Source organism: Phocoena sinus, chromosome 8 (assembly GCF_008692025.1).
Source record: "Phocoena sinus isolate mPhoSin1 chromosome 8, mPhoSin1.pri, whole genome shotgun sequence".
In the NCBI taxonomy this organism is placed as follows: Eukaryota; Metazoa; Chordata; class Mammalia; order Artiodactyla; family Phocoenidae; genus Phocoena; species Phocoena sinus.
This window is the reverse complement of record NC_045770.1, coordinates 105,847,282-105,869,880: the sequence shown is the minus strand read 5'-3', so window position 1 is coordinate 105,869,880 and position 22,599 is coordinate 105,847,282. Positions and strand designations below refer to the sequence as shown.

Genomic DNA, 22,599 nt, shown 5'->3' with positions numbered 1-22,599 from the left:
GATTTCTGGGTTTGCTTTAAAGAAATCAGAAAAAAAGAGGGACTAGTTCAATATCCGAGTAATAATAAAAACATTACATGCATTTTTTTAAAAAAGTGTTCCTTATGGCCACAATAGGCGGCTGCTACAGTGTGTTCCAATCAAATCCGGGAAGAATTTCAAAAAAACAGAGCTTAAGAAAGATTACTTTCTGAGGCAGACTCTGGGATATTTTTGGCCCCAGGGGAACTCAGGATCCAACCGGGCTGGAGCTCCCCAGGGACCTAGTTCCTCAGTTCTTTATTAATAGCCACCCCGGGGAGCTGCAGTCCCCAGGAACAGAGCTCAAGAAGGGAATGAGGCCTCCACCGCTCGGCTGGAGTCGCCAGCAGGCGTGGGCTCATTATCGTCCCCGGAGAGAGGCCAGCCTCTGGAGCACAGGTGAAAGCGGAGGCGACCGCGGTCCTTGCCCCTGCCCCTCCCGGCCTGCAGGTGACACTGAAGCAGCACTCAGGGAGGGGTGCACCGTCAAGGCCGCAGAGCCCTGGGAACAGACGGACGCCAGGCCAATCCCTGTGGGGCGCACGACTGGGCAAGGAGGGAAGGAGAAAGTGACCTTGGGGCGGGGACCTGCAGACAGCTGGGGTTCCAGGAAGAGGAGGGAAGGGCATATGGGGTAGAGCGACAGTCCAACTTGGGAGGTACAACCTAGGAAGGTCCACAGGCTGGTAGAGGCGCGCAGGTGATGCTGGAGGAGCCAGGGTAGGTGCGGTGCAGCCGAGCCTCGGGCAAGTGTGCCTTGGCCCAGACCACCTGCCCTCTTGGGCCACGAGATCTTCGGGGCTCGGGGCCTGGGATCGCTCGCGGGCCAGACAGGAGCCAGCAGGGGAACGAAATCTCCAACTTCTAACTTCAAAGAAATGCGAATGAAAATAAGGAGAGATACCCCACACACACACTTTAGGATTGACAGCCAGCGGTGGTGATCTCCTGGAGACCAGGCCGCACTCCCACAACCGGGGAGGCAGGGGCGGGGGGTGGTGGACGCTTTTCCAGAGGGCAGCTCGGCAAGTAGCACCAAAATGTCACCAAGGTGTCTCACGTGCCCCTTGACCTGGCTGCTTCACTTCTAGCGATCTACCGAGAGATGCAGGCGCTCAAAGATGCACATTGACGGCCCACACAGCTTCATTTGTGCCTGCTGCGGTGCAAAGGGGGTGCCTAAGTGTCCATGGGGCGCGTTACATACTGTGAAAGCCTCGGTCATCTCTGTGCCTCGACAGGGGATCCCGTCCACGACATAAGCCAAGTGAAATCAAAGGAGTGTTACAAACTGCACTTATCCTATGACTTCATTCAAAACAGCCCGGAGAGTGTGCGCCAACAGTGCACTGGGGGCGGAGGGGGGTGCGGAACTAGACAGGACTTTCATTTTCTCTTTGAAACCCATCTGGAAAGACAGAGGCCAGCAGGGAGTTTTCGCCGCCCGGAGGAGCGGCTGACTTTTAGGAAAGCCCGGTCTTTGTTCATAGAACTGGTTATTTTATGGAGCACCTGCTGTATGCGGGACCACCCGCTGGGGCCTGGGAAGCATTTTCGGCAGAGATAGGGAAGGGGCTGCTCACGCCGCGGGAAGCGCGGACCTCCACCCCGCGAAGTAGCTCCAGGTGGCAGCTGCCCTCGGCCTGGACCTAGACCCTGAGATCGGCCAGTGCCAGCTCAGGGACCGGTACAAGGCACATCAGTCACTCTGTCCCCACCTCCAGCCATTTCTTTCCTGGCACCTACTATGCTTTAGGCGCGTGAATAGTTTACTAAATCTTACCAAAGCCCAGCAAGGGAGCAATTTTTATCCCAGTTATATGAAGAGGGGGCTCAGAAAGGTCACTGGAATAGGCATTACCGTGTCGGTGTCGTGAGCCACGCTGCCTTAAGATCCTATCAGCTGTCACTCCTGGGATAAGGTCTAATCTGGAGTGTGGGCTCTGAAATCAGACCCGGGCCCAATGTCGAATCCATCTTCTTAGTGTGATTGTGGGCAGGTTAGTGATCCCTTCTCTGACCCGGGCTAGGATCAGCTATTTATAGGGGTGCCGTGAGGATTATACGGGGCAATGCCTATAAAGGGCGAGCTTGAGCTAGTCACTGTGCTAAGCGCTTTTACGGGCATGGCCCTAATGAGTTGGCCCATTTTTCAGATGAGGAAACTGAGGCTCGCAGGGCGAGGAATCTCGTCCTAGGCCTCAAGCTGGCAGAGGCGGAGGTGCCCTGCACCCCTGCGAGCCTCAGTTTCCTCGCCCGACCCGCTCCTCAGGGCGCCCCGCCCCTGCTGATGCCCCGCCCCGTTCGTCCAGGTCCCGCCCTTGGCCCGCCGAGCGCCGGGAGTCGTCGCACAGCCCCTCGCGCCTCAGCCAATCGGCCGCGGGCGGCGTCGGGTGCCTTCAGCCTCGCCCGCTGTCCTCCCGCCCGGCGCTCGCTCGCTGCCTCGCTCACTCAGCCGCCGCTGCTGCTGTGGCTGTCGCCGCGTCTCTGTCCACCGACTCGGTAAGGCCGGGCTAAGGCCGCGCGCCGCGGGGTGGGGGGGGGGTGTGTGCTGGCGGGAGCCGGGGGCTGGCTGCGGCGGGGCCCAGGGCCAGGGGCGGACGGGGACTGCAAGGGCCCGGGCCGAGGAGGGGGGCGGGGGGCCGCCGCCTGTGTCGGGGCGCCGAGGGACAGCGGCTCTTAGAGAGCTCGAAACCGGAGCGGGGCGGGACTCCCCATACCCCGCAGTGGATTGGGTCCTGGGGGTCCGCGTCAGTGTCGGTCCGCATGCGGGCAGGTCCGGTGTGGCTGCGGGAGGGATGCTCAACCCTTCGGACTTAGCAGGACGCCTCCGGGCTGGGGCCAGTAGGGCCACCGGCTATCTTTCCCTTCCCATCTCACCGTCACTTCCCAGGAGTGGGTTGATTGGGTCTCGGGGTCTGCCCTAGGATCGGTCGGCCTTGCGAGCAGGTACTGTATGGGAGCTGGAGGGACGCTTGACTCTCCGGACTTGGCAGGATGCCCCCGGCCAGGGGACACCAGGACTGCCGGTTCCCTTTCCCCAGCATCCCACTCCCCTCGCCGAAGTGGATTGGGTCTGGGGATCCGCGGTAGGGCGGTGGAAAGGACGCGACGGCGGGATGGATGCTGAGCCCTCGGGATATGGCAGGGCGCCGCTGACCCTTCCTTTATCTCGCCCCATCCCCTCCCCCCCCCGAGAGTGGATTGGGTCTGGGGGGCCGTCCCGGGGTCGCGGGCCGGCCCAAGCGGGAGCCAGAGGGACGCTAGGGACTCAGCAGGGCGCCGCAGACCCCCTCCAGGCTCCCGACCCCCTCCAGGCTCCCGCCCCCGCAGCGCAGCCGTGGGGACACGCCCTTGGCGCTGGGACTCCAGGCGGTGTCCGAGCGCCCTAGGTGGATGCGAATGGAGGCGCCAGGCCTGGGTCCCCTCTTGCGAGCATCCTCCATCCCCCCATGCGGCGCGCGGTCTAGAGCAGGTGGGCGAGGAGAGCCTGCCCAAGGTCGCGCCGGGCCGGGGAGCTTGCCTTGCAGGGGGTGGGAGGGTGTGGGCGCTTCACGTGACCAGGCCTGGGCGAACTTGGCCTGCGAGCCCGGACGGCACGGTCAGGGCGGTAGAGCAGCCCGGGCTCCGGGGCCCCTATTCCGGCAGCCCCTAACCCCAACTGCCTGGGCGAGCAGACAGTTCCTTTCGTTTTGGAAAGGCTGTGGATCAGTGTCTTTATAGTGTAAATCGGTGGTTGACTCACGTTAAAGCCGAACGGAACAAAGGTGATCTTACTTTTTTAACTCCAAGAGTTAAAAATCTCGAGAAATCAGGTTGAATACAGAACTTAATATTCCCAACTCGGAGCTGCTTTCGGTTTCCTCTGTGCTCCATGTGATGTTAAAATATTGAAGGGCAGATTTTAGTAGGAAACTGCTAACTTTGTAAGTCACCAAATAAAATCAGTTTAACCTTTTGAAAAGTGTATTTTGTTACACCATTTTCTCACACAGGCTTCCGGTTTCTGGTCATTCCAGATATTCAAGCGTGCTTATTTCCTTCTAAACCACAAACCAAATGAATAAAAAATGGCCGAACACACTGGTCTTTTAATTAATTTATTTTTTTATGCCAGCAAGCAATCACCCCCCCTTTCCAAATTATTTAAGCTGACTCTTAGTGAGCGTGGCATAAAGGAGAACATTAATGTTGATGATAATGCTTATCGTTGAGGCGAGGGAGTGTTTAGTTGTAAGCGATAGGAGCTGAATGCAAAATTCTCGTTGGAGTTTGGGGTGGTTCTGCCCCTGCGTGCCCGGGGGCTGCTTTTCGTATGTAAATGAACGGTTTCCTTCCAAAGATGTGCGGCTAGACCTGATCTTGCACATTGAACTCCATCTGAACAGCTGTTGGAATCAGAAAAAGAGCCATCTTAAAGGAGTGCACATACTTTGTATCAAGAGTGGCAGAAATTGGCGTCACGCACAGGCCGAAATAACCTTTCGAGTTTGTACTGAAAACAAGCGGCCTAACCCAGAGGTGAAAGGAAGAAAGCTGGCGTCGCTGCCGCCCGGCCTTGGCCCCAGCTCCAGCCCCCGTGGTCACCGAGCGGTCAAGCCTGGGTCTCCGGGGAGTCCTGGGGCGAGGGCCCGGGCTTACGCAACGCTGGCCCCGCGTGCCCATTCATGGAAGCACAGTTAGTTGTTCCTTGGGCTGCGCGGTGAGCCCCTTCCGGAGGCGCTCTGGGCTCGCGGGGCAGCGTTTCTGGTGTGGGTTGTCTTCGGGCACACCGAACTCTTAACTGTCCCCAAAGTTAACCATGCAGGGCTCGGCCTTCCCACCCAAAGGCGCTGCATTTCGCCCGCTGTCGCCGGAGTGGCAGCGCCGCCGACGCGCGCCAGCTTGCTCCGGAACGTGGCTCCGGGCCGGCCCGGTGGAACAGGATCTGAACGCCCGGGGCGCGCCAGGCCGGGGGCGGGGCTCGCGGTAACCTTTCCCCTACTTTTCTCAGCCGTCACGTGACGCCAGGGGGGGAGGGGCGGGCCGCGCCGACCGCAGCTGCTGGCAGTGCCTGTGAGGACGCGTTCCAAGCGAGCAATTAAAGTTGCAGCCTGGAGTCTAAAGGCGGTGGGAAGGTGGGAGGCGGAAACGCTTACCCGCTCCGGCCCGGGGCTGGTTCTGCACTTTGATCCAATGCATTTTTTTCCTTTGTTGGAAAAAATGTTTAGTCACTCTGCATGGTTATTATTGGCAGACCTGACAGTTCAGTTACCGGTGGGCGCCTGCACTTTGAATACCGGAAAAATTGCTGCTTTTAAGAATAAAATCGTAGTTCAAGCTGGTGTGTTTCGGAGACTCTCCCTCTTACTTTAACGAGACCTCTACTTTCTTCGAATGGCTTGAGCCCCTCTCGAGCTTTTCCGGCGAGGACTTTTCTGTTTTAAAAATAAGTGCTACGGGCACACGGTGCAAAACGAAGGGGGTGCAGGTGGGAATTCAGCACAAAGCTGGCCTCCTCACCCGGTACCCCTCCCCAGAAGCTACCACCATTAAGTTTCCTTGACAACTGTAGAAATAGTCTAGGCTGTACAGGGCATTAAAAAAAAAATCTGTTACAGACATCTCACAGCTCCATCAACATCAAATCCTACTGCCAAAGAAACAAACCAATGCTTTATAAAATACAGAATTGGGAAGAATTAGGGAAGCAGAGGCCAAACTTTCATGGATATGTAAGTAAAATAGCCTTTTTGAGGGGGTTCCCTTTGCATTATATTTGTACACAATTATATTTATAATCTATGTAATTATATTTTGAAAGATGTTGCATAAAAATAGGCGATATATGAATAATACTACCAACCGTCAACAGTTCATCCTAACGACATGGTAAAAATATGGATAATCTAAAGGAAACTCTTAAAAATGTCTGTTACTTAACACAAGGAATACTTTCTGCTTGTTGATTTCTGATATTCTGCTGCCTTTTGTGAACTTCACCTTTTACCCCAAGCAAATATTAGGTGACCGAGAGCCTCAGTTCAGTGGAATGTCCTTTAGTTTTTTTGCATGTGAGCTGTTTTTATGTCCAGGAATGTTTAGGGAAGTTAATAATTGAAAGCAATTGTGCTGCCGAGTGAGGTGTGCCTCTCCCGGCGTACAGTAGGGTAGTGGCCACTATGGAGGGTTGGAAAATAGGGTAGCTACGCTCAGCTTACGAAGGCTTATCGGCTAATTGTTGGACACCGAGTTCTCTACGTAGAAAGGAAAGGAATCGTTCATACACTCCATGTGGTGGTTCACTCACCCATCCCAGGAATCTGAGCGTCATCCTAGATTCTGCTTCCTAAATGGCTCTTTTTTTTTTTTTTTTTAATATTTACTTATTTATTTGGCTGTGCTGGGTCTTAGTTGTGGCATGCGGGATCTAGTTCCCTGACAAGTTTGTATTAAAAGCTAGAGTCTGTCATAGAGTGAAGTCAGAAAGAGAAAAACAAGTACTGAATGCCAACACATATGTGTGGAATCTAAAAAAAAAAAAAAGAAATGGTTCTGATGAACCTAGGGGCAGGCAGGAATAAAGACGCAGATGTAGAGAATGGACTTGAGGACACGGGAGTGGGAGGGTAAGCTGGGATGAAGTGAGAGAGTGGCATGGACATATATACACTACCAAGTGTAAAATAGATAGCTAGTGGGAAGCAGCTGCATCGCACGGGGAGAGATCAGCTCAGCTAGGTGCTTTGTGACCACCTAGAGGGGTGGGCTAGGGAAGGTGGGAGGGAGATGCAAGAGGAAGGGGATATGGGGATATGTGTATACATTAGTTGATTCACTTTGTTATACAGCGGAAAGTAACAACATTGTAAAGCAATTATATTCCAATGAAGATGTAAAAAAAAAAAACTAACACAAAATAACCTTTCCTTTAAGAAGTCGTCACATGCTGTAACTCGGACTTTGCTTTTTATGAAATAATACTTCATTTATAAGATTATACAGGTATCACTGATTTTCCCAAGTGTTGGCCTCTCCGTGCCCTTAAAAAGATTTCATGCATGGAGTTCTGGTTTCTTTCTCCTTTTGCAAGCAGGCACTGTTGCACGGAGTGAAGTACAGTAATCCTGCTGAAAGGTAAATGTCAAAGACGCTGGGCTGGGGTATCAAACGCAGTGGGAAGAGGAAGGATGGAAATCCACACTCTTGGAGGACTGCTGCTGGCCTGTGGCTGCAGTTGGGAAGGTACAGAGGATGTTCCTGCATTGGAGACCTAATGTGAGTTATGGGTAGCATGCATACTTTATTTGACAGGAAACAGATCTTACGAATGGCGATGACATGTGCTCTAGCCGCCCCCCGCCACGTCTAAGTGGCAGACCTGGAATTTGAACCCGGATCTGTGTTCTCCAAAACGTGTGCCCCCCTCCCGCTGACAGGCTGCTTCCCAGACCACGGTGCAGGCAGAGGGCCTGGGTGTTGGCACCTCCCCCAGCCCAGGGCCCACTGGATGTGACATTGAATCAGCTGTGTGTGTTTCTGGGTTTCCACTTCCTCATCTCTAAGGCGGTGCCTCTGACAGCTGTCCTCCTGTCTCACAGGGGTTTTCTGAGGATCCAAAAGAGGCCAGGTGTGAGAGTAGCTTTGAGGGTGTGAAATGAATACAGCTTCCAGCAAACAATACCATGGCCGCAGGCAGGGCTTTTTTTTTTTTTCTTGGCTGCATTAGATCTTCATGGCTGCACGCGGGCTTTTCTCTAGTTGTAGTGAGCGGGGGCTACTCTTCGTTGCTGTGCGCGGGCTTCTCATTGCGGTGGCTTCTCTTGTTGCGGAGCACGGGCTCTAGGCGTGCAGCCTCAATAGTTGTGGCACGCAGGCTCAGTAGTTGTGGCACACAGGCTCAGTAGTTGTGGCACGCAGGGTCAGTAGTTGTGGCTCGCGGGCTTAGTTGCTCCGCAGCATGTGGGAATCTTCCCAGACCAGGGCTCGAACCCGTGTCCCCTGCGTTGGCAGGCGGATTCTTAACCACTGTGCCACCAGGGAAGCCCCGCAGTCGGGTTTTATGGATACGGCTGCCTTCTGCAGCCCCCAGATTGTAACGTGTGGTTTGACCAGTTCAACTGTACTTCTGGGTGCGAAGGAGAAGCACGTGCGTGGGAAATACGGGGCACCCCCCGCAAGGTTTTAGGGACGTTTGAGGGAATCACACCCTGGTGGAGAGGAGAGGTTCGGGGACTTCTCTTGGGTGGACGCATGCCTCTCCCAGCCGTTCTCGCTCAGGCCATTGTCCTGTTGGCCAGGCTGGAGGGGATCCTTCTGGATGGGGGTACAGAGAAAAACACCTGAAGAGGTAGTGCAGGTAATTGGGTTAGACAATTGTATTGGCAGGTTACGCCTGCCAAGACATTCTGTATTTTCTTTCTTTTTTTTTTTGGCCGCTCAGCACAGCATGCGGGATCTTAGTTCCCGATCACGGATTGAACCCGCACCCCCTGCAGTGAAAGCGCGGAGTCTTAACCACTGGACCGCCAGGGAAGTCCCCAAGACATTCTGTATTTTCCTTCTAAAAATGTGACCCTCGATGACCTCTCCCCACTTCTTTTTCTTGGTGAAATCCCATTTCTCTGTATTTAACCGATTAACCATTACTTGTTGATACGGCACCGTATAAGTGTTACATTTGAATTTGCTTTATTTTTACAGTACCTCGGTAGGCAGAAGCTGTTGTTTTTCGAGAGCCATAGAGAAAGGGATCATGATTCAGGTTTCCCCTATACTCTGCCTTGACTCAGCATCTCTACACTGTAAATGTGAACGGTTTATTATGATACACTTCACTGCGAGAAATGAACCGTGTGGCCAGTTGAATTAATGCGGCTATTCAGCGCTCTGTCATCAATTCAAGATGTAGCCATTCATAAATGAAAGTTCCTGCACCTTGCCTGTGCACGAAGCCCTCCCCCAAATTTAAAGTGAGCTCTGGGTCTCATGTTCTTGCTTCTAAGATGCCTCCCTCAGATTAGGGAAAGAATAATTTGTATTTGTTTGTGTACACACTTGCTGAACAAACACAAGAGCACAATTACAGAGGATCATGTCTCCAAGGAAATAAGGACTGGCCCGTGGTGTGCAGAGAGGTGGGGTGCCCACACTCTAGTGGAGAGGAGCCCTTTTAGTTTTTCTTCCCGTTACTGCTAATTTTTGCCTGCGTCTAACCTCTCACCCTCATTAACAGCAAAATGGCAGGAATACTAAATGCTAAAGAGCAAAAAGGAACCTGAGAAGACACATGAACCCCTGGGCTGATGAAGCCTTTCCAGAACCTTCCTGGTACTTTCCTTGATGCGCTTCAGGTGGCAGTGCTGAGGTAAACCTGGGTACCACCTTGGTGGTCACGTATGGCAGGAACATGGTTTCCCCAAGTTGGAGCCAGTCCTGGAGGGCAGAGCAGCTTTGGTAGCTGAACCCTCCCAGGCGTTGGTCGCCGGACCATGCAAGAATATGTGGTAGATGGTAAGATAATTGCTCTGCCCCCCCACTAAAGATGCTGCTGCCGATTCTTTGCCTGCCCTGGCTTCTCACAGGAGGTTTTCCAGGGGTGGCAGCGCAAGTGTCATCCAACCTCACTCTGATGAGGGATACAGGCTGTGCTCCTGGAGACCCTGCCCGGCACTCGCGCTGCGCTAAGCTGTCGCTTCCTGTGGGTGACCTTTTCTCAGAGGATTTCCAGCTCAGCTGTTTGCCTCTAGATGAGGTGGATTTTAATAGAAGGCAGGGTCCGCTCCTGTGGGCCTGTGAACCGTGCAACTCTAGTGGGAATACTGGAAATACTGGAACACGGGAATAATTTTAGAGTTGGCACCCGCTGTATTTGTAGTTACTGTAGTTTTACTGCTGGTTGCAGTCACATCATTTTGGTTACGACAGAGCGACCTAATTTTATATCTGTGCTGTAACGTTAGGAATCTTAAGGAGAACTTTGTGTGGAGTACTTAACACCTAACTTGGTAGGTAAGAACGTGAGTTTTGGAGCTGGACCTTGGTCTGCTGTTTGCTAGCTGTGACCTTGGGCAAGTTCCTTGACATCCAAGCCTCCATCTTCTCAGTTGTAGATGGGAATAGCAGTAGTAACCAATTCCTAGAGTTCCAGTCAGAATTAAACGGATTAATGCAGGTAAAATACGGATCACATTGGCTGGCATATGCCAAAGACTTTGGTAGAAAGAATATTTTGTATCTTCATTGTTAAAAGCACAAAAATTAATCTGTATGCCTTACCTATCTACCTACTACCTACTTCTCTCCTTATCTGTTAATTTCATGACTGTTTTGAAAGGTTTCTGACAATACATAATTTATTATATATTATATTATTATATGCTGTAAAGACCGTTTTCTTGGAAACCTGCTGTCACATGGCCAGTTTTTATTGTTTGTTTTATATTATAGAGGTGATTTTCACACCTCAATTTTCCCCAGGCCTGTTTTGAAGTCTGGCCCTGCACTTTCCATTGGGTGACTTTTCACCTCCTTTCCTGCTGCCTGTTGTGGAACCTGGGGGGGGGTGGTGGAGGAGGACGGCTCTGAAGGAGGCCAGATGCCCTTGAAGGAAACAGGATGTCTTTTAAAAAATTAATCTATTTATTTATTTATTTACTGTTGGCTGCATTGGGTCTTTGTTGCTGCGTGTGGGCTTTCTCTAGTTGCTGCGAGCGGGGTCTGCTCTTCGTTGAAGTATGCGGGCTTCACATTGCGGTGGCTTCTCGTGGCGCGGAGCACGGGCTCTTGGCGCGTGGGCTTCAGTAGTTGTGGTACGCGGGCTCAGTAGTTGTGGCGCACGCGCTTAGTTGGTCCGTGGCATGTGGGATCTTCCCGGACCAGGGCTCGAACCCGTGTCCCCTGCATTGGTAGGTGGATTCTTAACCACTGCGCCACTAGGGAAGTCCTTATGGATGACTTCTTGATTACATGACCAGTGTTACGATTTGCAGGCCACTGACCTCTGAGGTTAAAGGCTTTTGTTAAAAGGAATTGGTTGTGGAGAAAGACGGCAAAGTGAACACATTTGACAAACAAAGTACAAAGTACAGACCAATTTATTGGCCGGGGAGTTAGAGGGTGGCATTGGGCTGTTAAAATGAAGGTAGTCTTACCAAAATTGAATGAGATGTTTCAGCATTTCCCCCCCAAATTGTTCACTTCACATTCACTGTTGGAGAACTGTCTGTGGGCTCATGGTTTGTTCAGAGAATTCAACAAGGATTCGTGTCCTGGGGAGCTTTACAGCTTATGTTGGGAGATTAAACGAATAACTGACAGGTGAAAGTCATTCGCCAGCAAGTGCAGCTGAAATGGCTAAATGTAACTGGTAGAATTCCTGTGCTTCCGGAATGTGCATTCCGAGGCAGGCACCTGGGCGAGGGGAGCTGTAAACTAGGTGTGAAGCCGGAAAAGGGAAATCGAGAAAGGTCAGAGGCATCCCGGCTCTGAGTCGGAGTTCACAGGCCACAGGGCATGACCAGTGGGCCTGGCCAAAGAGGAGGTGACCAGGAGACTGAGCTTGGGAGGGCCTCGGGAATAGCGGCGTAATTCAAGACCAGAAGTGTGCGTTTTAAAAACTGCAATAAACAGGTGGTCATTCTCAACCCCAGTGTCTTATTCTGGATCTCGGTGTTTTTCCTGGAGCAGATTAGCATAAGGTGCTTAAGTGCTCTGGCACAGACCTTGGTGACTGACTCCCTCCTTCAGTGGCCCTCCTGGTTTCTAAGGCGGCACCATCGCCTGCTTCCCACCACGTTCAGCTGGGGGGGGGGGGGGGCGGGCAGCAGCGCCCAGGTGTGTCCCGGGCCGGCAGGTTTGTGCAGTCGGGTGGGGCTCCAGGTGGGCGCTCTCCACCTGATGCGGCCAGAAGTGATTTCTGTCCTCCCAGGGGAAATAAATGGGTCCGTAGCCCCACGGCCGACATGCATACAGAGAGGGCTTTGTTTTCAGCATGTTGGATCAATTTCTGGATGTCTCCCCGCAGCTGGGGGGTTGCTGCCACCAGCGGCCACCTCCAGTTTACCCCCGAGCTGGTCTGGCGGGGCACTGCAGGAGGTGGCCTCACACCAAGAACAGTCCCCAAGGGGCCTTCTCCCACCACCTCGCCAGACCTTCAGCAGGGAGGAGCAGCCAGCCTGCGCTTCCAGAAGGTTCTTCCACTGTCCCCCTGTTCCCTCCAGTTCAGAATTCTTGTCCGAGGGCCTCCGGTAGCTGCCCAGTGATGATTTGCGAGAACAACCGAGTGCAGAAGTGGAGACAGTTGGTGTGTTTTCTTCTCCATCCTCCTGAGAATCCGGGGCACAGGTGCACATCCTGTGGGTGGGTCCCTGGGGAAGCCACGGCTCTCCACCCAGGTGGAGTGGTACTGGGGGAGAGGGGCAGCATACCTTCCCAGAACAGTAGGTTCTGGTGCTGGCCAGCATGTGGTGAGGGATGGAGTGAGGACTGCCCTAGCCCGTCCGTGACCCGGCATGGCAGGCGGTTGGAGGTGTTTCAAGGAGAGAGTTGGCCGGGAGGATACGGGAAAGATGCAAGGTGGGTTTTCAGTTGACTTGGTTTTGGCATCAGTGTAGGTGAGTTTGGAGAGAGACTCATGTGCACAGATACAAGGCAAAGCCCTGGGCAGGGCCCTGTGGGTGGTTGAATCCCGGGTGCAGAGGGGCTGGAAGAGGACCCTCAGCAGATGCACTGGTAAAACAGCCTATGCACCTGGTGACCTTACCTGGAAGGGAGAGGAAGCTGGAGAGGGGGCCGGCGCATGGACACTCAGGGTTTAGCTGCACACCGTGTGTGGGCATGGCAGAGCCCGCGCCAGCCCTGGGAAGCCAGGAAGGGGGGGCCGCCCGCTCGCCTGGCCCTTGGGGCCCTGCCGTACCCTTTTTTTTTAAAATTTTTTGGCTGTGCCGCGCAGCATGTGGGATCTTAGTTCCCCGACTAGGGATGGAACCCGCGCCCCCTGCAGTGGAAGCGCGGAGTCTTAACCACTGGACGGCCAGGGAAGTCCCCTAGCACGCCCTTTGCTTTCACCCTGGAAGGTGGAAGGGATGCAGAGAAGAGGCTGCCCAGGGTAAGTGGCCCAGATCCAGACACGGGCCCCAGCCTGCCAGCTGGCCCCAGGGCCCTTCCTCTCCTGGTGTGTTGAGGTTCCCAGCGGTGCTGACAGTGACAGGACAGCCTTGCCAGCCTGGGCTGGTGCGCCTCGGGGCTCCAGGGATGCAGGCCAGGAGGGGAGAGTTGGGGACAGGGCAGTCTCCGGTCCACATGGCAAAGTATTAGTATCTGTTCCTTCCGGGAGGGGACACGTAGGTGTGATTCCTTGCTCTCGTGCGTTGGCAGTATCTCCTGCTGTAAGACAGAAAACATCCTGCTGTGTTAATACAGTAAAGTTCACTGGGGCTCTTTTGCGGTCCTCATAATTCCTGATTTTCCACGAGTTTATTACTGGCGTGCCTCCTTGCACCTGGAGCAGGTCTGGCCTCTCCCGGCATGGCAGGCAGTTGGAGGCGTTTCAAGGAGAGATTTGCCAGCAGTGGGGAGGCCATTCGTCAGCAGTGGCCCTTCAGCTCCAGGCATTTTTGCCAGCTCTGCGGGGCTGCTGCCCTGATTGACTGCAGGGAAGTATCCGGAGGAGCGGCTTGGCTCTCTGTTGGCAAGGTCCGCACCATTCTCACGGTGGTTTTCAGACTCTGGTCGGGAGCCCTCCACCCCTCAGGGCCAAAGGGAGGAAGAAGAGGGTTGAAAGGCTTTATCCACGAACCTTTCCTGTGTGTTTACATTTGAAGAAAAAGGTCCCCATTTTTAGAGATGTTGGGCGAGCGACCCAGGGGAGATGCTTCATTTCCGGCGGCCACGGTCAGCCTTTGGGAAATGATGGTAGCTGTGTCTTCATCAGTTACTCCAGCTGCTGCTTCGGGGCGACTCCAAGGTGGGAGAGGCAGGGCAGTGTGTTCAGGCTGCACCCACACCCACCTGGCTTGGGTGGAAGGTGGCAGCTGGGGGTATGACCTGCGAGGGTCCCCAGGGCAGGGGGCGCAGTGACCCCACAGGCAGCCTCGCCCTTCCGTGCTTGTTGTTTCTGCAGGTGTGTTGGGTGGGTGAGCAGCCATTGAAAGTTGGTCTCTGGGTGGAGATTTAACACCGGCTGCAGTGGATACGTGTTTTATTTCCTTAAACACATTTTAAGCAATTATTAGAGCAGATGACAAACATACAGAAGAGACACAGGTGAGAATTCCCTAGCGGTCCAGTGGTTAGGACTCTGTGCTTCCACTACAGGGGGCACAGGGGTTCGATCCCTGGTCAGGGAACTAAGATATCCCGCAAGCCATGTGGCATGGCCCCCCCGCCAAAAAAAAAAAAAAAAAAAAAGAAGCACAGGCCTAAGGATTCTCACTTGGTCACAGCCCAGCTTCACCAGTTCTCACATATGGCAGTTCCTACCCCTGTCCATCCTTCCCCCACCTCCAGTGGTTTTGAAGCAAATCCCAACGTGATAAAAGATAAAAGTGCATGGGTAAATATTTCAGTATGTATCGCCAAAAGATAGCAGCTCTTACCATTCAATTAAAAAGTAGTTTTCTAACTTTGACTGTAAAACGTGTGCATGTTATATTTGAAACAGTTGTTTTCAGGCACCTGCAAAAAGTCTCGTCCTGAGGAGTGATAGCGCACAATACACCATATATTTATATTTCCATGTGTATTGGTGAAGCAATGCGTAGAATTTAATTTGAATCACAAAGTTGGTGATTTGACATTAAAAAAAGGCAGCAGCTCTTTTAGAAAATAACCACCACATCACGTGACACCTAAACGCGTTGAATGGTAATTCTTAAGGTTATGAAGTAACAATTGTTTAAAGGGATCCTTAGCGTGAATGCAGAGCTAGGGCCACATCGGGGGAAAGCAGTAGTAATGCACCCGCCTGAATTACACGTCTGAGGAGAGAAGGTTTAGATGCATGCGTGTTAAATAGATAGCACTCCTGTTTCATGAGACAGCGGTGTTTTTGTGACAGCTTTACTGGGAGATCATTCACGTCCCATACCATCCACCCACCTCAAGTGTACACGTCAGTGATTTTAGTATGTTCACACCTATGTGCAGCTGGGACCCCCATCAATTCTGGGACATTTCATCACCCCCCAAAGAAACCCTCCTCTCCTTAACCCCCCCCCCCCCCCCCCCCGGCCCTAGGCAACTTTCTGTCTCTGTGGATGTGCCTGTTCTGGACATTGCCCGTAGGTGGAATCGTACAATACGTGGCCATCTGTGTTTGGCTGCCGTCACTCAGCATCGTGTTTTCAAGGTTCACCCGTGCGGTGGTGTGTGTCGGCGCGTCATCCCCTCGTACTGCCTGTAAGTAGCATCCTGTTGTATGGATAGGGCGTATTTTGTTTACCCCCGTTCATCAGTGGGAGGGTGTTTGGGCTGCTTCCACTTTTTGGTTATTATGAATAATGTCGCCGTGAGCATCGTGTACAGGTTTGTGTGCAGACACACGTTTTCATGAGCCTGGGCCTAGGAGCGGAATTGCTGGGTCGTGTGGTAACTCCACATCTGACCGTTTGAGGAGCTGCCAGACTTTTCCAAAGGGGCTGTGCCATCTGACATCCCGGCCAGACGTGCACGAGGGTTCCGATTTCTCCACATCCTCTCCAGCGCCTGTTATCGCCCATCCTTTTGATTATGGCGGTCCTGGTGGGTGTGAAGCGGGATTTTACTGCAGCTAAAGCTCTGCATTGTCCTGGTGGCTGCAGGGGGCAGTATTACAAGGCTGAATGTTTGCAAGTGCGAGGCTGTGGATGCCAAAATCGAGGGTGGAGTTTTCACTCGATAGATTTGCAGAGGGAGCTTCTCAAGCCCTTGTCATCCGGTTCACTAACTCCTGCTTCTGGCTCAAATCGCGGGAGGCCGGCTCACGATCGTCATCCTGGCTCCTGCAAAACTAGAAAAACAAATTGCCCACCTAGAGGGCACTTAATCTATTTGGTTTTTAGTCTGAACCAATCAAAACAAGCAAATCACTAGTTAAATTCCGAGTTTTTTCATTTTTTAAAAAAATTTTTTTTAAAAAAAAAATTTTTTTTATTTTTAAAAAATAAAACTTTAAAAAAAAATATTTTCATTTTTTAAAAAAGTCCCATTTTTAGGGACTTCCCTGGCAGTCCAGTGCTTAAGACCCCATGCTTGCACTGTAGGGGGCACGGGTTTGATCCTTGGTGGGGGAACTAAGATCCCACATGCCACATTGTGTGACCAAAAAAATAATAATAATACAATGATTTTTATTGGAGTACAATTGATTTACAATGTTGTGTTAGTTTCTGCTGTACAGCAAAGTGAATCAGTTATACATACACATATATCCACTCTTTTAGATTCTTTTCCCACGTAGGTCATTACAGAGTATTGAGTAGAGTTCCCTGTGCTATACAGTATAGGCCCTTATTAATTATCTATTTTTCAAAGAGTTCTGATAAAGGCCTCGAGAAACGGAGGCTGTAAATATCCTTGTTTGTGTGCCCCTGCCCAGCAGAGGTTAGCTCCCCGAGCAAACACCGGACACATACCCTTGGAGAGAATTGGCTACAAACACTACATTTAGTTTGCTGCCATTAATAATCCCTTCCTGTTCTGCAGAAAGCCCTTGAAAGATTTTAAAAATCATTGAGGGACTTTCCTGGTGGCACAGTGGTTAAGAACCTGCCTGCCAATGCAGGGGACACGGGTTCGAGCCCTGGTCCGGGAAGACGCCACATGCCGTGGAGCAACTAAGCCCGTGCGCCACAACTACTGAAGCCCGCGCACCTAGAGCCCGTGCTCCGCAGCAAGAGAAGCCACCGCATTGAGAAGCCCGTGCACCGCAATGAAGAGTAGCCCCCGCTCGCCACAACTAGAGGAAACCCGCGCACAGCAATGAAGACCCAATGCAGCCAAAAATAAAAATTAATTAATTAATTAAAAAAAATCATTGACAGGGTAGCCAGTCGTCACATCATTTTATTTGCTGTGATGTATGCTGTGCAGAACTCTTATCTTTGTAAGACCTGCTTCGTGTTCACCCCAAGGCTTTGATGGGGGGAGGGGTGGAGTTAACCTTCAGGTTCTGGAAACATCTTAAGAGCCACTTGGGTAGCTTTCGAGAAGTTGATTCCGGCTGTTGGTTGAAAATGTCTTCAGCGTTTTCAGTTTACCTGTAGCGAGCTTTTGCTTAGGGTCATGCTGCTTTTAAATGGGACCTGTCTTCACAGTTAGCCAGGCTCTGGACGTTTGCTCTGTGCCAGGTAAACAATGTGTCATTTTTTTTATTCTTCTTTTTGCCCACGCCGCACAGCTCGCAGGATCTTAGTTCCCTGACCAGGGATCGAACCCAGGCCCTCAGCAGTGAAAGCACAGAGTCCTAACCACTGGACCGCCAGGGAAGTCCCAAATAACGTGTAACTATTCTTGAATGCCGGACAGATGGCACCAGGCCAAGGTTCCGTGAGTGGGATGCAAGTTTCGCCGACTTGCTTTTCTTCTTTCAAGGTCATCCGAGCAGCGCTCTCGGGTGCCCATCCCAGCCACTCCCTCTGCCCCAGCATCTCAACGTGGGTGCCCCGGTCCATCCCGGGGTGAATGCTCCACTCCCAGCCCACCCCGCGCTGTGGCCTTTCTGTGTGTGGAGGCTCCGTGGAGCCCACACGGTTCCAACCCCAGCCCCAGGGCACCTCCGAAACCTGTCTGGAGCGGGTCACCCTCCCCGTCCCCAGTGTTCCCACTCTGGGCCACGCTCTCCTGGAAGACCACCCCAGCTTCGTACTGGTCTCACTTCCTCACCCCACCTGCCCCTGGCTCCAAACAGCAGCCCGGGTGGTCTTCTTTGGAACAGACACAGACACAGGAACTGACGCCCCTGACTCACAGCCCTGGGATACTTTTCCATTGCCCTTAGCATGAAACCCGACTGCCTCTGGGACTTCCCTTTCTGAATTTAGCGCCCACCTCGAGCCCAGCCACCCTGCACCTCCAGCCCTTTCCCAGGTCTGCCTTCAGGCCTGAAAGTCTTGCCCACTGGCCGATCCTTCTCCTGGGCTTCCATGTCACCTGGGAGGTCCCCTCTGTCACTCCCTCTTCTTTCCGCCCCCTGTCTGAGCTGCAGGAGGGCAGGGGGACCTCCATCCTCCCCACGGCTGGCACATAGGAGGCGGTCAGCACACGCTTGTTGAACAAACCAGTGAGTGAAAGTTGAGATCATTTGTCCTGATTTGCTGAAGACTAAGCTAGTTTAACTTTTGTAACTGGGTGTCTCTGAAACCGCCTTACCCTTGATTTTGACGGGTCCGACGTCTGCCCCCAGTGGGCTTATTACACGGGTAAAAAAAGGAGACATAGCATGCGATGGGGATACACACACGCACTCACAGTTTTGGTTTTTTATTCTGGTTTGTTCTGGATTTTTAGCTCCTCTTTATCCACGTGTGCTTGGTGGCACACGGTTTAGGAGGAGGTGGTGCCATCGCCCGCCTTCAGAAGGTTGGCAGAGGGGCTGGTGCTGGGGAGGCCAAGAGGGAAGAGGTGAGGCGGGATCCCGTCAGGGAAGCAGGTGAAGGGAGACCAGATATACCCAGCAGGGGAAATGCAATGCACTTGCCTCTGCCAGGCAGGGAAGCCCGCAGGGAGGGCCAAGCCTGCAGCGGGGGAGGGAACGTGATACTGGCTGTTGACGGCAGTTGGATTTCTGCAGCCTCTGAGGAGGAAGGCCCAGCCTGTCTTGTCCACACCCCACCTCCCCCTGAGGGTTCTGTGCGTCTGGTTTTCATGGAGTCCTTTGTGGAGCCTGAAGGGGTATCTCGGGCAGCAGCCCCATGCGCACCAGAGGCCAAGGTGTTTGGCGTTGGTCCTGTTTTCCCACCGTTGATCCCTGAAGATAAGGGATCAGGGGCCACTGTGGTCGCATTTGTGGACTTTTCTGTGCCAGCCTCTAGGCTGGCTGGTGGGCGGGAATGGGATTTGCCTCCCATTTGCGGGGCAAGTTGCTAAACCTCCCCGGGCTTCCTGGGTCAGCCGGGTGTAGACTGGGTGGCAGAGATAGGTGGATGGCAAGTAGTGGAGGAAGGAACGAGGGGTTCCCGCCCCAGCACTCTGCTGACCACCCAGCGCCTCTAAGCAGAGGCCGCAATTGTCTGTATCTAGCTGGACCAGCAGGGGAGGGGTGATGGCTAATCACAGAATCGGGTGTGTTAATGAAAAACTTGTAATCTATCAAATGGGAGGAAACAATCAGATTCAGAATGGATTACGCTTCTCTACAAGTTAGAGGTTTTCTAATGTCCGGTCAGTGCCCCCTCTGTGTTACGTTCTCCCCTTGTCTTTCCAGGAGCTCGATAACCATGGCGGAGGCTCACCAAGCCGTGGCCTTTCAGTTCACGGTCACTCCCGACGGAATCGACCTCCGGCTGAGCCACGAGGCCCTCAGGCAGATCTATCTGTCTGGACTTCATTCCTGGAAGAAGAAGTTCATCAGATTCAAGGTTTTCAGACACTTGCTTCAATCTGTACAGTATTCCCTTTATTGAAGTTTCAGCGTGTCAGAGTGGTAGTTGATACATCATGTATGTTTCCGTGGTCCTTAAGGCTTGTGAAACACTTTCCCACGGATTGCCTCACTGAATTCTTGGAGAAATTCTGTAAGGCAGGTAGGGTGAATCGGGGCCCCGTGGGGCAGGTGAGGAAATCGGAGAGGGTAAGTGACCTGCTCGGAAGAAGCAGAATAAAGGCTAGACTCCACGTCTGGGCTCCGAGTCCAGAACCCCCTCTACACCTTGTAGGAAAAGGATTGTTTTTCAGCTGTGTGAAACCGCAGCGAGTTTAACAGGAGTCTCGCCAATAAAATAGTCCAGCGTTGAAAAAGATGCACGTAAGTGCAAATACAGTTAACCACTCATGTTCTCAATTCTGTTTACCTGCAAGAGTGGACATTTATTCACTGTTTTTAAGCACGTGTCTTGTTTTTAATTCACTTATTTAAAAAATTACAAAAGTCATGAACATGCATGTACCCTTCGCTTAAAACTTCCCCAGTTGTGCCGTTTAGGGAAACACTGCTGGGAAAGATCCCCGGGGTGCTCCTTACCTGCTGCCTGTAAGAATAAATCCTTCCTTCTCCCGAAAAAGAGAAAATAAGAATCACAGAAGGACAAATGCATGTTTAAAAAAATTCAAACAAGACGAAAGTGCACCAGAAGTGCCTGCCCCGCTGTTCCCCAGTTTGTGTGTTTGTTGTCCAGTTTTCCCTTCAGAGGGCAGCTCCAAGGCAGGCTGTTGAAAAGGGACTTCCCTGGTGGTGCAGTGGGTAAGATTCCACGCTCCCAATGCAGGGGCCCTGGGTTCGATCCCTGGTCTGGGAACTAGGTCCCACGTGCATACCGCAACTGAGTTCACATGCCACAACTAAGGAGCCCGCCTGCCACAACTAAGGAGCCTGCGAGCTGCAACTAAGACCCAGTGCAACCAAATAAATAAATAAATATTTTTTTTAAAAAAAAGGCCCAGGAGCTAGGGTGGATGGGAACAGTGACCAGGGAGACAGTGGGCCGGCCCCTCGGACCTGGCCACGCTGGACAGGTGTTCCCGGGCTCTGCCAGAGGGGTCTGGGGCTCAGGTACATGTTCCTGTCACGCTGGTCCCTTGTGGGCGCCAGCAGCATGACCCACCCGAAGTGGAGGAGGGCGCCACCTACAGGGGAAAGTGCCCTTTGCGCGCCTGACCTTGCTGGGACGCCTCCTTTTACCTACAAATGGAGGAAAGTAGAAGCTTGGGTGCCCAGGTGTGGCCGTTGTCTTAACCCAGTGTAGACGTTGTTCCTGGACTTTAAAAACCTTGTGGTACTGCCGAGGGGGCAAAACTAGACAGTGCACAGCAAGGGTGCATCCTAACCACGTGCTTCCTTAGGGGACCGTCTGATGCTTAGGAAGCAGGGGGAAGGCTTGCATAGCTGCTGCCGGTCGGGGGGATGTGGCGAGCAGAGACCTTTAATCTAGAAACGTCCTCCCTCCGTTTTAATTTAACGTATGTACCTGTTTATTTTACAAGAACGGTTCAGAGAACACCAGAAGGCCCCCGTGCACCCAACCACTTTGTTTAAAATCTTTTGTGATTCTCCATAATGAGAATAACATGTAGGGATGTGTAAGTCTCTTCTGAGAGAATTCAGATAAAGCTTTGAGAGTTTTTTAATCTATCATCTTAACTATTATCATGGCTTCAGTAAGATTTTTTTTTAATTTTTTTATTTATTTTTAAATTTTAAAAATATTTTGCCTGCGCTGCGTGGCATGCGAGATCTTAGTTGCCCGACCGGGGATCAAACCTGGGCCCCCTGCATTGGAAGTGCAGAGTCTTAACCGCTGGACTGCCAGGGAAGTCCCAAGATTTTTTAATTGGAAGTTTTGAAACATACGCAAAAGTAGAGAGGGTAATAAAGCCGCACTGCTCGTTTCCATAGCTGTCAACATTTTGCCAATTTTGGGTCATATGTCTTCCTTCCCCCTCCACTGCTCCTTTCTTTTTTTTGAAGGCAGGCTGGGGGAGCTTTGGCTGAAGCATCATACAGCAAATTCTTGACATGAAGTGAGGTTTCCTGGAAATACCTCGGGTTGAATGGTGTCTGATTCAGGAGCAGCAGGAGGGGTGGTTTTGGAGTTGGGGGGGGGCGCTCTCCAGGCATCCTGGGTGTAGCATGCTGGGGAGAGGACATCGTGGTTGGCAAGGTGGCCAGTGTCCTGAGTCAGTCTGGGTGAAGCTCGGGAATCTGTATGTTAAACTAGTGCTTCGGGTGAGTCTAATGTCCTGGGGTCACTCTCTGGGGGAACTGTTTTAGGAAGGGTTTTGGCTCAGAAGTAGAGGAAGGGAAGGAGCTGGACAGAAATCAGAGCAGCTGGGGGCTGGAGGCTCTGGGGAACGTTTCCAGTAGTGATAGTGTGGCCGCTTAGCTGCCCCTGTGTGCAGACCCCCCACCCCTCCACTGCCTGCCAGCTCACGGGCCCCCACCACCAGGAGGGACGTTGCTCATGCCGTGCGTGTCTGTGTTTAGAATGGCATCATCACCGGCGTATACCCGGCGAGTCCCTCCAGCTGGCTCATCGTGGTTGTGGGCGTGGTATCAACAATGTACACCAAGATCGACCCCTCTTTGGGAGTAATTGCAAAAATCAATCGGACCCTTGACAGGACGTAAGTAACCCTTTCAAATCTCCAACCATCTAAGAGTTACTGACTTCTTTGTTGCTGACGTTTTCATGTCTTCTCACACGTCATGGCTGTTGTGGATTCAGTTTGAGGCTTTTGCTGTGGTTGTCATGTCGGCTTTCTCCCCGTTTCCTGGACTGGTATGAAGGTCCCGTCGGGAGTTTGGGGACCCTTGTGGCCCTTTCTCTGGAGACCAGGGACAAGAAGGGCAGCCTTGGTCCTGGGGTACCCGCCAGGACATGTCAGGGCCCGAGGTGGGGGCCAGCAGTGGCAGTCAACTTAGTCTGGCCAGGGGGACCCTCAAAACGAATTTCTGCCCCAGGAGCC

The 22,599-nt window shown here is 52.5% G+C and overlaps 1 protein-coding gene and 1 long non-coding RNA gene across 8 annotated transcripts in view; one reads left to right on the top strand and one right to left on the bottom strand.

Moving 5' to 3' along the window:
* Positions 1 to 2,380: 2,380 nt before the first annotated feature.
* Positions 2,381 to 22,599, top strand: part of CPT1A (carnitine palmitoyltransferase 1A) — a 64,149-nt gene continuing 43,930 nt past the window's right edge. For 5 of the 7 annotated variants that reach the window (XM_032638904.1, XM_032638905.1, XM_032638902.1 and 2 more), the window contains exons 1-3: positions 2,381 to 2,523; positions 19,403 to 19,556; positions 22,118 to 22,257. In XM_032638904.1, the coding sequence (XP_032494795.1) occupies positions 19,416 to 19,556; positions 22,118 to 22,257 (281 nt within the window). In that variant the 5' untranslated portion in view covers positions 2,381 to 2,523; positions 19,403 to 19,415. Of the gene's footprint in view, positions 2,524 to 2,847; positions 2,971 to 7,132; positions 7,279 to 19,402; positions 19,557 to 22,117; positions 22,258 to 22,599 lie in introns of those variants that run through there. The other 2 variants (XM_032638900.1, XM_032638898.1) reach the window with 2 other exon arrangements.
* LOC116757411 lies at positions 4,109 to 5,062 on the bottom strand. Its single transcript, XR_004350955.1, has 2 exons — positions 4,537 to 5,062; positions 4,109 to 4,409 (listed from the first exon to the last, which is right to left on the bottom strand). It is a non-coding gene; the product is annotated as an uncharacterized LOC116757411 (long non-coding RNA).